General features: G+C 43.5%; 2 protein-coding genes across 2 annotated transcripts; both read right to left on the reverse strand.

The window, feature by feature from the left end:
* Window positions 1–10,131: 10,131 nt before the first annotated feature.
* LOC143535138 (uncharacterized) lies at window positions 10,132–12,035 on the reverse strand. Its single transcript, XM_077029482.1, has 8 exons — window positions 12,023–12,035; window positions 11,714–11,874; window positions 11,541–11,618; window positions 11,395–11,445; window positions 11,202–11,288; window positions 11,074–11,124; window positions 10,893–10,968; window positions 10,132–10,207 (listed from the first exon to the last, which is right to left on the reverse strand). The coding sequence occupies exons 1-8, from the start codon at window positions 12,033–12,035 to the stop codon at window positions 10,179–10,181; spliced, it is 546 nt and encodes a 181-aa protein (XP_076885597.1). The 3' UTR covers window positions 10,132–10,178.
* Window positions 11,980–13,641, reverse strand: LOC143535094 (uncharacterized). Its single transcript, XM_077029426.1, has 7 exons — window positions 13,506–13,641; window positions 13,093–13,174; window positions 12,891–13,023; window positions 12,727–12,807; window positions 12,556–12,638; window positions 12,360–12,475; window positions 11,980–12,282 (listed from the first exon to the last, which is right to left on the reverse strand). Exons 2-7 carry the CDS (start codon window positions 13,121–13,123, stop codon window positions 12,163–12,165), a joined length of 564 nt encoding a protein of 187 aa, XP_076885541.1. The 5' UTR covers window positions 13,124–13,174; window positions 13,506–13,641; the 3' UTR covers window positions 11,980–12,162.
* Window positions 13,642–13,776: the final 135 nt, after the last annotated feature.

Raw genomic sequence — 13,776 nt, forward strand, 5'->3', positions numbered from 1 at the left:
TGAGGGAAGGCCACCCGCGCAGCATGGCTACACGCACTAGGCACTTAACTCTCCCCAGTGTCACCTGAAGGAATGAGCAAAGGCGGGAGGGGGAAAACTCCCGCCTAAATGAGCCAGTCCGTATGATGGAGGATCTTTTGTGTGATACCTGACGAGGTACAGACAAAAGATCTGACCAAGAATGCGACAGCTCGCTGACAGCAGCATGGCAGACAGCACGCCATAGCACTGTGACCAATAGCCGCCGCCTACCCACCAACTCCTGCCATACCACGTGCCTAGCCTGTTGTTGGCAGAAGAGGAAGAGTGCACGACACGCCTGCTCTGTGTCAGCCGCTACCTATCCACCACTCACAGGCAGGGCACGTGCATAGGTTACAGTTGGTAGCGTGTTGGGCCGGCTAAACCCCTTGGAAACCTACCTTCGGCTATAAATACCCCAAATGGTATGACCATCTCATCTTATCATATTATCATCATATATACCTGATATCTGCTCTAGCAATCTCTTAATATACTTTTATATTTAAAGAGCAATCTAGTCTGATTCTCACGCCGGAGGGTGGTCACAAGGAGGAACCCCCCCTTCTCAGTGACGAGCTCACGGTGTCTGTTTTGCAGGTTATCAGAAGAACCATCTTCCAAGGGTCTAACCCCTCGTGGGAAACATCTATCTAACCCCCAGGTTACCAGTAATCTGCCCGGGGTTCGACTGGTGTTTCTTCATTGGCGCCATCCGTGCATAAAGCTAGAACTTCATTTTTCTCCAGTTTTTTCAAACTTCTAGAAAGATGGTTAAAGAAACTCCGGTAACCACAACCCCAGCTACTGGAGGGAATACCGGCAACACAGTTTTTACAAACACTACCCCGGTTACCCAAGCCGGGGCAAGTGAAGTAAATTTTACGAACACTACCCCAGTTACCCAAGCTGGGGCAAGTGCAGTAAATAATCGCCCACTGGGATTCACCGATACCCAGTTTAAAAAACGAACAAGACTCCCCCGCCAAACTCTCGATGAAGTTAAGGCATGGGCGGAGGCACGACAAAAGGAATTCCAAGCTGAGTTGGACGAACGCTTGCGTTCCGTCCAACAGGCCGACGAATTCGAAGAATACTTGGACAATGACTCGGAGGAATCCGACTCCGACGCGAACCCTCGCCATAGGGCAAAAGGGAAGCGTAAGGAAATAGACTCCCAACCGAGAAGGCATTTTGGACAAACCTTCAAACCAAAAAGCACAGGTGGAAGTTCACGAGACTTCTCCAAAACGTACAGACCGAACGTTGCAAATGCGGGAACATCCAAATTTGCAAGGGACATTGCGGAAGCAATTGCCCCAAAAAGTGCCAAACAAATGCCCAACATAGGCACTTATGATGGTATGTCCGACCCAGACGACCATTTGAACAGGTTCATAGCAGGGGCAACCGTCAGCAACTGGACGGAACCCACGTGGTGTTACATGTTTCAAATGACGCTGGTGGGGGCTGCTAGGGTTTGGTTTGATCGTTTACCGGTTAACCACATTTACGACTGGGCAGACTTCCAGCAGAAGTTTAGCCAACACTTCAGCCAGCAGCGAAAGTATACCGAGGAGCAATGGACAATCCTCAAATGCATACGGGAAGAAGATGAATCTCTGCCAAACTTCATCACTCGCTTCAACTCAAAGAAGTTAAGTTTGGGCAATATCAGCGAGGATCTTGTTCGCGCAGCCTTCATCCAGGGCGCGCAGGACCCAGAGCTTATCCGCACCCTAACGGGTAAAGATGGAATGCCATCCACATGGGATGGCATCATGACAGCAGCTAAACGCTATGCGGAAACGGAGAAGCAACTGGGTAGAGACCTTCCGCAGAGCACAAACCTTTACACCCAGAGGACGAGAGAGGACAACGTCCTCACCGCCCGATTGAACAAAAAACGGAAGCAAGGCATTTGGCAGTCAAGGGTAAACTTTGACACCTCATCCGGCTTACAGCACCGATTGGGTGAAAGGGATAATGTAAAGCTGCACCGGAACTCCAGATGGACGCCACTTACCAAAAGCGTCACTGACATATTTGCTACTGAAGAGCTCCCATGGCCAAAGCCTCCGGTAATCCGACATCGTCACGATGCTGATCGGAGCAAGTACTGTGACTATCACAGAACAAAAGGCCACAACACTGAAGAATGCATAGACGTAAAAGACATGGTCGAAACATTCGTCAGAGATGGGACGCTCGCACACCTCATGGCGAAATAAAAGCTAAGCAGGCAGGCAGGTGCGTGTGGAACCATGGCTGGGGTAAACATGAATAAAAAATCAGCTTCAATATGGAGACTACATGCTGCGTAAAGAACGAGATCCCGAAACAGGTGCGTGTCGGCTCGATGGCACTCCTGTCCCAACATGGAAGGGAGTTCAATTACGCAGTTTGCATGTAATCAATTCCAATTTGTACAGAAAAGGCCAAGAGCCACTTCTAATGGAAATGATTCTCTTTCAAACGTCGAAGCTGATGATTTACATTTATACTTTTGTACACTCTAATATGCCGGTTTTTCACCGCATAATTACAAAAAACGTCATTGCATGGGAAGGCGGTCCTACCCGCACGAACCCAAAAAGCATGATAAACCTTCACGCAGGTCAGTTGAAGGGGAAAAAAGTTACCATATGAAAGTGCTGGTCTATCCGCATGAATCATTCGAGGGAACTGCACCAACCTATCAACAACCACGCGTGGGACAGTTCAAAATTCTTAAGAGGAAAAGGTAAACCTATACGCAGGTCAGATATGGGTAAAGTTATGCCATCCTACTAAGTGCAAGTGACGGGTCTACCCGCACAATCACGAAAGAGGAAGCAAAACTTCACACCTATTATCAGCCGCGTTCAAAGGTTAACTTATCCTCAGCAGGCAAACCTTCACGCAGGTCAGTTGAAGGAGTTCAATTATTCCATTAAATGAAAGTGCCGGTCTATCCGCACGAATCATGAAAGGAAGATGAACACTAACCTATCAACAACCGCGCGTCGAACGGTTCAAAACAAAATTCTTAAAAAGGTAAGAAAACCTACACGCAGGTCAGGTATGGGTAAAGTTTTGCCATCCTAAGTGCAAGTGACGGTTCTACCCGCACAATCACGAAAGAGGAAGCAAAACTTCACACCTATTATCAACCACGTTCAAAGGTTAACTTATCCTTAAAAAGGTAAGAAAACCTACACGCAGGTCAGGTATGGGTAAAGTTTTGCCATCCTAAGTGCAAGTGACGGTTCTACCCGCACAATCACGAAAGAGGAAGCAAAACTTCACACCTATTATCAACCACGTTCAAAGGTTAACTTATCCTCAAAAAGTAAGAAAAACCAGCACGCAGGTTAGATAAAAGTTAAAGTTTAGCCATCCTACCAAGTGCAAGTGACGGTTCTACCCGCACAATCACGAAGGAGGAAGCGAAACTTTAACCCACTATCAACCACGTTCAAAGGTTCTTATTCTAAACACTTGGAAAATTGCTATTTTAAACTAAGTATGCAAGTCATAAGTTTATAAAGCAAAGAATCCAATGAAAGGAATAACAATCGTATATTTCAATGATGTATTACAACAGTGGCCGGGTAACTACCCGCCTAAAAGAAATCTATACAAAGCGAAGTCTATCTTAGCAGTGGGAAGGGACCTTCAGGATCAGGCTTCAGGGCCACCTCCGCTTGGACCAGCACCGTCAGAGCGCGGCTGCCCAAGGAAAGCCTTAAGGATGTTTAGCCCATCATCAGCAGCAGCAGCTTCATTCACCTTCTCCACCACTGGATGCGGGAAGGCAGCGTACTGGTTCACAGCTTGGTCATAAGCAGCTTCAGTATTAACATTGAATAAAGGGAAGTTGGAGGGCGGAAAGCCTCTCTCAGCAAACCCAAGACCAAGCAGGAAGCCAGTCTTCTCCCCATCCTCATGAGAAGCGTTGAGGGCTGCGCTCATCGCATCGTCATAAGAGGTCTCTGAAAGGACCCGACGCACAACCTACAAAAGAATACAAGTTAGAACATTTTCTAATTACGAGCGGAAAGCGTAAAGAAAAAGATAAAGATACCTGAGGCAACGCTTCTCGAAGCAGCCATTGGAGGGTAGCTTGACTTTCTTTGTAAGCACGTTCGGCTCCGCTTTTATCAAGGATGGCAAGTTGAACTTCCTTGGCGGCAGCCTCTTCGACGCTTTTGAGTTTCCTTTCAGTGCGGTCAAGCACCCCCTCTGGTCAAGGATCTCCTGCAGTTTCTTGGCATCTTCCATTGCCAAGGCGTCATGAGCATGCTGAAGAGCCTTTAATTTGCATTTAAGCTGCTCATTCTCTTCGCGAAGCGGCTCAGCAACAGCTTCAGCCTTGGCAGCCCTCTCAGTTGAGTTTCGCGCAGTCTCCTTAGCCAGCCGAAGCTGTTCATTCACAGCTTGGGCAGCCTTGGAGCGGGCCTCGAGTCGCGCCTGGACTTCAACCTCGAGGGCCTTGAATGCTCTCTCCTTCTCGGCGGCGGCAGCGGCCAACTGCCGGTTCTCCTCCCGCAGAGCCCGCGTCTCAGATATTTCTTTGGCGCGAGCTGCTTTTAACTTGTCGTTTTCACGACAAAGCAGCTCGACGCGGGGCTGCATCCGGGCTTGGAGAACCCGAAGCTCATTGGTTAGCCTACCCTCCTGGTAGCTAGCCATGGCTTCCCCCAACGCACCATGAGGAGCAGCGTGGCGAGCCCAATCCACGCACTCCACAGGGGTGCGAAGGGTTGTTCCTCGGCGTATGTTCCATCTTGGAACATACACTTCATTGGAATCCGACACTGCAAAAGAAACAAAGGCAGTTAGGAAAAGATGACAAAAATATACAAAGGAAAAAGAACCCTACGTACCTGTAGGGTCAATAACAGGCCGATAGCCGCCAAACCCATCACCTGAACCTAAAGGAAATCCATCCAACAGGTCAGGCAGATGGGAAGGTGGCATAGATCGGCGGGAAGCCCGGCGCGTACCTGATGGTCCGGCCGTCGGTGCCGGTGGCGCAGGTATAGTGGCAGCCGCTGTGGTAGCCATTGTTGGCGTCGCCTCCTCAGCAACAGTAACCGCCGGCTCCGTGAAAGATGCTGTAAAAATTGCACTCACGGCCGGCGGAGACACCTTCTCAGCTGGAACAGCCTCAGGAAGGCTGGAACCAACGGAAGCAGGCGCAGACGCCTGGGTCGACGCCTCGGGAAGGCTGACCGAGCCTTCCCTCATTGGCGGGGGAATACTTGCTCCAACTACACCCGGGAATGCGTCAACATCCACACCTGCACAAGCAAAAGTGTTAGAAAAATTTATTTGAAACAACAAATCTAGACAAGAATTATGGGGGTACTTACGGGGTTTCTTGAGCTTGAACATACGGACGAGCGGGGGCGAACCCGATGGAGCCGGCCTCTTGACACCGGTAACCGTCGTCGTCGCTGCCTCCCCGGAGGTAACAGCTACAGCCTCCGGAGCGGTGGTCTCCTCACCACCAGGCTTCCCCGCCACCTCTGCACTATCTGACTCCGAGTCAGATAGGACTACCGGGTCGGCCGTAGAGGCCACCTTCTCCTTGCCTTTCCCGACGGCAGCCTTTTTCTTCCGCACCAGTGGAGGACCTTCTGCGGATTCCTCAGAAGAAGAAATGTCAACTCCAGCAGCAGGCACAGCATTGAGAGGTTCAGGGTAGAAGATAGGCTTACCTGGCCGTCGGTGGCTCAGGATCTCTTGGCCTGGCGGGTAAACCTCCACGAACCGACCCGCGGTCTGCTCTAAGATGGGCAACTCGTTCTCGTCCAAAGCACGAGTACCCATCCGCGCGGGACCATCTTCCTCCCGCGGGTTCAGGAGCGACTGAAGATCGTTCCCCTCTGAAATCAACAAGAAAGTTAAAAAAAATCGAAGTCAGCAAAATGAAACAAGACGTACCATAAGGGACAGAGTTCGAACCATATTCAAGGACGATCGGAACCTTATCCGCATTCGCCGCCTTCCACACCCGGCTCATCCCCAGCATCACCATCGCCGACTCCGGAAAACGGAAAACCGGGGACTGGACCCGGGATATCTTCGAGAACCATTCCGCCTCCTCGTAGTTGAGGGCGGGAAGGTTCGGAAGCGCCTGGCCATTCTTGAACTTCATGGCGATGGGGATGGCGCGAGCGGATATGAAGAAGAACTCTCTTCTCCATGAGCGAAGACTCCGCTCGGTGGTACAAATCTTTAAACCCTTGATACGGGTTGTAAGAGTGTACCACCCCTGGATGCACCTCCAAGTGTAGAAGGTCATCAGACGGTCAACGAGGGGCTCAAGGCCCAGTATCCGGCACACCCACTCAAAGTGCCGGACCTTGGCAATGGCCATGGGGTGCACCTCTGTCAGGTGCACACCGTGCCTCTCCAGGACACGGTACACAAACTTTGTCAACGGAAACCTAAGGTTTCCGTAGACAAAGAATGCAGCATAAACCCCGATCTTGCCACTAGGGGCATCGTACACAGTATGGTGGGGTTCAGGAAACTCAGGCTCGAGAGACTCGAGCATGAACTTCCTGACGATATACTGGTACAGATCGACAGGAAGAGAGCACTGGCATTCGCCAGCAGTCTTCTGGTCATCAGCATCATGAGAAGGCATGGTGGAAGAAAGATGAAAAGAGATTTCAGGGTAATGCTTTACTGAACAGAAAAATTCGCCGGAAATTACTTGAGAAGAAGAGATGAAAGTGAAAAGTGTGAATTGCAAATAACCCTCTCCCCCTTTATATACTAATCGCAATTAATGCGGTGAATTTAATGCGAAGGAGAGAAGAAATCGAAGGTGCAATGAAACTATGACACGTGGCAAAAAGCAGACTGGCAACAGCTGTTGACAGGACGTGTGCCAGTAATTTCGCGGCCACGCGCCCGAAAAATCGCGCCCACGCGCTTGAAAAAGCGTCTGGAATGACCATATAATGTCACGTCACCATAACTTCCTGCACGTCCTGACACAGTCAGAAGAAACCGTCGCGCGACGTTTCAGAGGTTTGGACTGTTCCTATCTTTCCACCAACCTTTCGAATTTCAAAATTCAAAATTTAAAAAGAAGCGGGAAAATACCCCCAAACCTTGGCGAACAAGTAACCATAAGACGGATGCGGGTACAGTGTTAAGGCAAAACCCTTCACATACCTAGCACCCGCAGGGAATTGAAGCCAAGAAAACCTTGGCGAACAAGTAACCATAAGACGGATGCGGGTACAGTGTAAAGGCAAAACCCTTCACATACCTAGCACCCGCAGGGAATTGAAGCCAAGAAAACCTTGGCGAACAAGTAACCATAAGACGGATGCGGGTACAGTGTTAAGGCAAAACCCTTCACATACCTAGCACCCGCAGGGAATTGAAGCCAAGTACCTCGGCAACCAAGTAACTATAAGACAGGTGCGGGTACAGTGTAAAGGCAAAACCCTTCACATACCTAGTACCCGCAGGGAATTGACGCCAGGAATACCTTGGAAGTAAAGTAACCGTAAGACGAGCGCAGGTACAGTGTTAAGGCAAAACCCTTCACATACCTAGCGCTCCGCTGGGAATTGAAACCAAGAAGGATCTTCTGGGCAATGCTTGCGGAAAAGGAAATAACATCCCCGCATAGCGGGAACGTCGAGAACTACGTTGTTTGAAGCTCCAGGATGGAATTGGTGGTTTTAACATAATTGATCACTATGTTCAAAACTACCAAAACCTCATGGAGAATCCACACAACTGGGACTCAACGCTCCCGACTTGCGAGGAGGTTACAGACCTACCCGCATCATACCCAAAGACCAAGCAGGAAACTCGGGCATTTCTGCAAGTGACAAGGACTTCCCATGGAAAACCTTACAAAACCCTTTTCAAAACCCTTTTAAGTCCAAAAGTTCACCTCACTTTATTAAACACGCATGAGAAGAACATTGGACTGGGGGGACTTGAAGAGGTAGGTCCCAGCAGAGCCCAGTTGGACCCGCAAGACTCACCTTAAACAGGGACGTCTGCGCAGAGACCAACTGGATCCGCAGGACCAACCATGCTCAGAGAAGTGACGTCCTTACGCGCAGTATGCAAGCTGGTCCCGCAGGAAATGCCTCCCATGGTGAAGGACTCCGCCTGTTCCCGCAGCCTCGGATACAAGCCATGAGGGAAGGCCACCCGCGCAGCATGGCTACACGCACTAGGCACTTAACTCTCCCCAGTGTCACCTGAAGGAATGAGCAAAGGCGGGAGGGGGAAAACTCCCGCCTAAATGAGCCAGTCCGTATGATGGAGGATCTTTTGTGTGATACCTGACGAGGTACAGACAAAAGATCTGACCAAGAATGCGACAGCTCGCTGACAGCAGCATGGCAGACAGCACGCCACAGCACTGTGACCAATAGCCGCCGCCTACCCACCAACTCCTGCCATACCACGTGCCTAGCCTGTTGTTGGCAGAAGAGGAAGAGTGCACGACACGCCTGCTCTGTGTCAGCCGCTACCTATCCACCACTCACAGGCAGGGCACGTGCATAGGTTACAGTTGGTAGCGTGTTGGGCCGGCTAAACCCCTTGGAAACCTACCTTCGGCTATAAATACCCCAAATGGTATGACCATCTCATCTTATCATATTATCATCATATATACCTGATATCTGCTCTAGCAATCTCTTAATATACTTTTATATTTAAAGAGCAATCTAGTCTGATTCTCACGCCGGAGGGTGGTCACAAGGAGGAACCCCCCCTTCTCAGTGACGAGCTCACGGTGTCTGTTTTGCAGGTTATCAGAAGAACCATCTTCCAAGGGTCTAACCCCTCGTGGGAAACATCTATCTAACCCCCAGGTTACCAGTAATCTGCCCGGGGTTCGACTGGTGTTTCTTCAGCACCCCTAGTCTAATTAGCCAAACTTGCTATGGACTATCATCCGGAAGAAATTGATCCGTACCAGATGGATGATAATACGGATGAGCAAATGGTACAAGGTATTTTCTATTTCAATTTGAGACCCACTTTTTAAGGTTTTAGGATCAGTACGGCAAGGCACCGGTGTTTTACCTTCATACACCGCACCTAGTATTTTCGGTTCCAGGACCCATTTTTAGCAACTTTTAATATCGACACTTTCAATTATACCGAGCTCATTCCTAAATGATTCGGAAAAGAACAAGTGGCATAAAAGGGAAGAAACGCGTCAAACTTTACTGGGTTTGACTAATGTTGACTGAAGCCCACTTAGTTCTAAGCCCAAAATTGATATCCTTTACCAACCCAATAGATTGTGTTTCACAGTTTCTGAATATCATAACTAGTGGTGCATAAATCGGTTAGCCGGTTAATCATTAACCGGTTAATATGCTAAACGGTTTTTTTTGTGGGAATTAACCAGTTAGACCCGTTTTTTAGGTCGGGTAGTAACCGGTTTTGACTGGTTAACCGCTTAATAACCGGAAAAAACCCGATTTTTAATAAAATAATAATTAAAAAAATCGGTTAACCGGTTTATAACTGGTGTTGAAATCAATAATATAAACCGGTTACTAACTGACGGTTAGGATTGGACCGGTTAGTAACTGGTTACAAAATCGGGTACAAACCGGTTTATGTGTGCACCTCTAATCATAAGATAACAAATGTGCTTTTATATAATTTGTTCTCCTATACAAACTAAACTAGAATGTCGTTATCATTCATGTATATAATCATTCTCTTTTAACTAATTTCTTAATATCATCATATGTAATCATAAGAGTTAAAATATAAATCAAACAGAATAACTTTTTAAGTAAAAGTTATAACTTCTAATATTTTTCTTCCTTTCTTTTATCTTTTCTCAAATAAACACAACACTTTTAGAATGAGCCAGATACCATGTGTGACATAAATAAATCCACAATGCTATAATAAAATATCAAATCATTAGTTAATAAATAACTAAAATACAACAGATCAAATTAAAGGTAATCAGCTGCTTGCAGGATCCCATACAAAAAATAAAGAATAAATTAAAATTATAAAGCAACAAGCAGTATATATTAAATTCAACATGAGTGTCAAAATTAGTATGAACAGTTTACATCCCGTCTCAGGAGTCAGGACTGCTCACTCCGGTATTATGGGTAGTTGCAACTGTTGTTCAGAAAAAAAAAACATCAATCTCCAGAACACCACTGCTCCTCCCCTGCACAATATGAACAACAGTGTCGGCAATTAAATAAACAAGTTTCAGGTTTTCATCAACCATGCAAAAATCTAATTACAAAGATTTTGGTGGCACAAAGACAATAAAACATGTTCCAGTCGGCAGTCTATACTATTATACCTAGGGGTGGCAAATGTAACCCATTGGGTTGAATGGTTTGTAATAAAATGTATATAATGGGTTAGAATGGGTCAAACTAAAAAAAGAAATAATTGAAACAGGTCAAAACGGGTTGACATTTCTCGAGTTTTTTTTTTTAATGGAACGAGAAAAATGGTGAAAACTTTTTTGTACTTTTACTTTTTTAGTTTTTGATTTATATTTCGAGTTATGATTTTAAAATTTTTTTTTTTGAATTTTTTAATGAGGGGTTTTTGAAATCTCAACCCATTTTTTTTAACGCCTCATTAAAATATTCAAAAAAATAATTAAAAATCATAACTCGAAATATTAATCAAAAACTAAAAAAGTAAAAGTACTAAAAAGTTTCCACCGTTTTTCTCGTTCCATTAAAAAAAAACTCGAGAAATGTCAACCCGTTTTGACCTGTTTCAATCATTTAAATTTTATTACAACCTACCCAATGGGTCACATTTGCCACCCCTAATTATACCTATGTTTGGAACTAGTTGGTTCATTGAAATTATTCAGAACAAAAAACTACCTTTGATATCACGATTCTTGTTTCGTATCTGTGTTCTTGCCTTCACGAATATCGAGTTTTGTGACTTGTGAATACGCTGTTTTAAACATAAAACGTTAGCATAAACGGAAAACAAATATATAAAACATTTCTGGAAAAAAGTTGTCACATGCTACTTATAATAATTATAGACGAAACGTACGTGAAAGCTGTCTTCTTTTCTTACATCAGGAACAAAAAGTTTAATAGCAGCCTACAAACGGTTAACTTTATGAGCTAATCACGTATCGCAAAAAAAACTATTAAAAACGTAAAGAGCTAGAAACTAACCTCGTCACGCTCCGCTACATATAGCTCCCTGCCTGATTGTCGTTTTTCTGGCTTGAACTTGAACACATCATGTAAAAGTTCATTTTCCTACGTCACATATTATTCAGTTAGTTATACCAAATTACCAATAAACAATATATAAATAACAAAACCAGATAGAACATAGAAAGTGAAGGAAAGTAGGAAATGCAACCTTCATGTGGACAACAAAACCGGAACCGAGTAACCGCTTTAGAAAATTAAGCTACAGAACATACACAAACAATTCAATTATTTACAAAATCAAGCATTTCAAGAATATTATTTACAAAAAAAAAAAAAAAAAAAGATGATATATACCTGAATTTGTTGAGGTAACGTGTTGACGCTTAATACTTGCTTACCAACTTTAACAGAAATTTCCGGGACACGGGCCTCCTAAAAGTGACATGCACATATTGCTAATTAATTATAACCACGAAGTCTGAGTGCTTAAGTGAAGCATATTGAGAAACTAATGTTAGAATATTTACCTGTAATATGCTTTTGGCATCAAACTCTTCTGCTGCTGAGGTGTTGTCACCTTCAAATTTCTCAAGGCAACCGAGTTCAAATACTAGGCCGAGTGCTTGCTTAGCTCCGGTGATAGTAGATTCACGGTCTACTTCTAGTAAATTATTGAAGAAAGGAATTGCTTTATACAAGTTACAAAAACAAAAACAAAAAAAAAAAAAAAAAAAAAACTTTTTTTATCTTTTATAATAATGACGGATTGATGGTAGAGGTGGAGATAAATAATATTTTATTAATAAATTACCCTCGCCAATGCTTGTAACTAATACTCCAACTATCCATGGAACTTAAAAGAAATGACCAAGAAACAATGGCTACACTTTAAGATTCCTGTTTACAAACAATGTTTTCAATAATCAATAACGTTTGAAGTATGATAATGAAAAAACTATATAATTACAATGGTGATTTAACATGCCTTATTATCTTTTTTTGAATGCATTAAATCCCAAATACTTTGCATAGATCTTTCGGTCTTATCTAATTCGTTTCCTCCAACAAAAGTGATAATAGCCAAACTATCCAAGATCTACACACACAAAAAAAAGGTCTTAAAATCAATAATGATAAGTAAATAAAAAAATATAAAGTTGGTAAAGGGCATACTAATTTTAACTTCTTTGATTGAGACTCGGATTTGAGAGCTTCTGAAAGAACCGGGGCTGCTTCTTTAAATAGTTCATGACTGTTTTCCCCACAGCAAATGTTGATAGCTAGTAATCCTGGAAACAAAAGTTTATAAACATTTATAAAGTGAATATAAAACAATACAGTTAATTAGTTAAGGAAGAGAGCAAACTACCGAGTGCCTCAACAGCCAAACAACTTTCTTTAGTTGAACCGCGTTTAAAAGATTTCATACACAGGTAAAGTAACTCAGAGAAGCTGCAAGAACATAAAGTTTGAGCATTAATCTCATTTCAAACTATATTGTATTATATAAAATTCTAATTGAATATAGAAAAATGCTAACTTTTTATCACAAAACTGGTATTGATAACCGAGGCTAGTTCTCTGGATAATGGAAGAAAGTGCAGACTCCCTCGTAGACCCCCTAAACAGTTAAATAATTAAAAAAAATTAAACTCAATGAACAATAAATAAATAAATAATAGCAGTGTAATTAAAAAAGTTTACTTTTTTTCATATAACTGTTCTAATAAATGGTTCAAACTCTTTGATCCCGGTTGAGCACTCGTACTTGTACAGCATTCTTGGATATCGGTATCGCTATCGAAATCGGTAGCAAATTTTCCACCTTTTCGAGTCTCTGTAACAGAAAATTATACAAACTCAAATAAAACCTTTTAATTTTTAATTATGAAAAAAAAATATTCACCTTGAGATAAATTCTTTTTTTTCTTTCCCATCTTGACTTATTAGTTATATTAGAGAATCAAGCATCTGTCACCTCCCAAACCCTGCATAACATTCAAGAAACTTGCTCAACAAGTTACTTATTGAAAAATAATTAATCTGATTTTTTTCAATATTATTATTATTTTTATAAATATTAGCTCTGTAATGTGGCAACCCTGTTCTGATTACAATTGAACCCCAGTATATATTTTTGCAAATTAATATATAATGTTACAATTAGAGGCATACATACAATACCCTAATTGATTGGCAGCTGGGAGCCAAAGAATAATAATAATATAAAGATGTCGACTTGGAAGATTGATATAATGGAGCTTAATTAATAAGAAATTGACGGAATTGAAATGATGGGTGTTCGTTGAATCGATATACCTTAGAAGTCAAATGCAACCGATATATGGGTTTGAATGTGCAGCTTGTTTCCATTAATGTTTCAAGGTTTCGCCTGTTCAGAAGTAGAATGTGTTCTGTGTTTGGTTTCGAAACACAATCCTAGGAAAGATTAATGTTTGTAATTAGGTCGTGGCTTGGCTTTTTTAATTTTTGGGGCCTATGTTTTATTATTATTTATTTATTTATTTTTTCTTTTTAAAAGCGGCTTTCATTAAACAAACTAACAATACGTTAGAGGTCAAAACAAACA

Source organism: Bidens hawaiensis, unplaced genomic scaffold (genome assembly GCF_021521415.1).
Source record: "Bidens hawaiensis isolate Kalapana, Puna unplaced genomic scaffold, B.hawaiensis_p1.1 tig00010387_1, whole genome shotgun sequence".
NCBI classification, from domain to species: Eukaryota; Viridiplantae; Streptophyta; class Magnoliopsida; order Asterales; family Asteraceae; genus Bidens; species Bidens hawaiensis.

Coding starts and splice junctions, on each gene's coding strand:
- LOC143535138 (XM_077029482.1), bottom strand. Junction 11,446..11,540: donor CGTTACCTCAACAAATTCAG/GTATATATCATC, acceptor TATGTTCTGTAG/CTTAATTTTCTAAAGCGGTT. Junction 11,125..11,201: donor ATGTAGCGGAGCGTGACGAG/GTTAGTTTCTAG, acceptor AACCGTTTGTAG/GCTGCTATTAAACTTTTTGT.
- LOC143535094 (XM_077029426.1), bottom strand. CDS start 13,123: ATGGGAAAGAAAAAAAAGAATTTATCTCAAG. Junction 13,024..13,092: donor AAAAAAGAATTTATCTCAAG/GTGAATATTTTT, acceptor TTTCTGTTACAG/AGACTCGAAAAGGTGGAAAA. Junction 12,639..12,726: donor TACCAGTTTTGTGATAAAAA/GTTAGCATTTTT, acceptor ATGTTCTTGCAG/CTTCTCTGAGTTACTTTACC.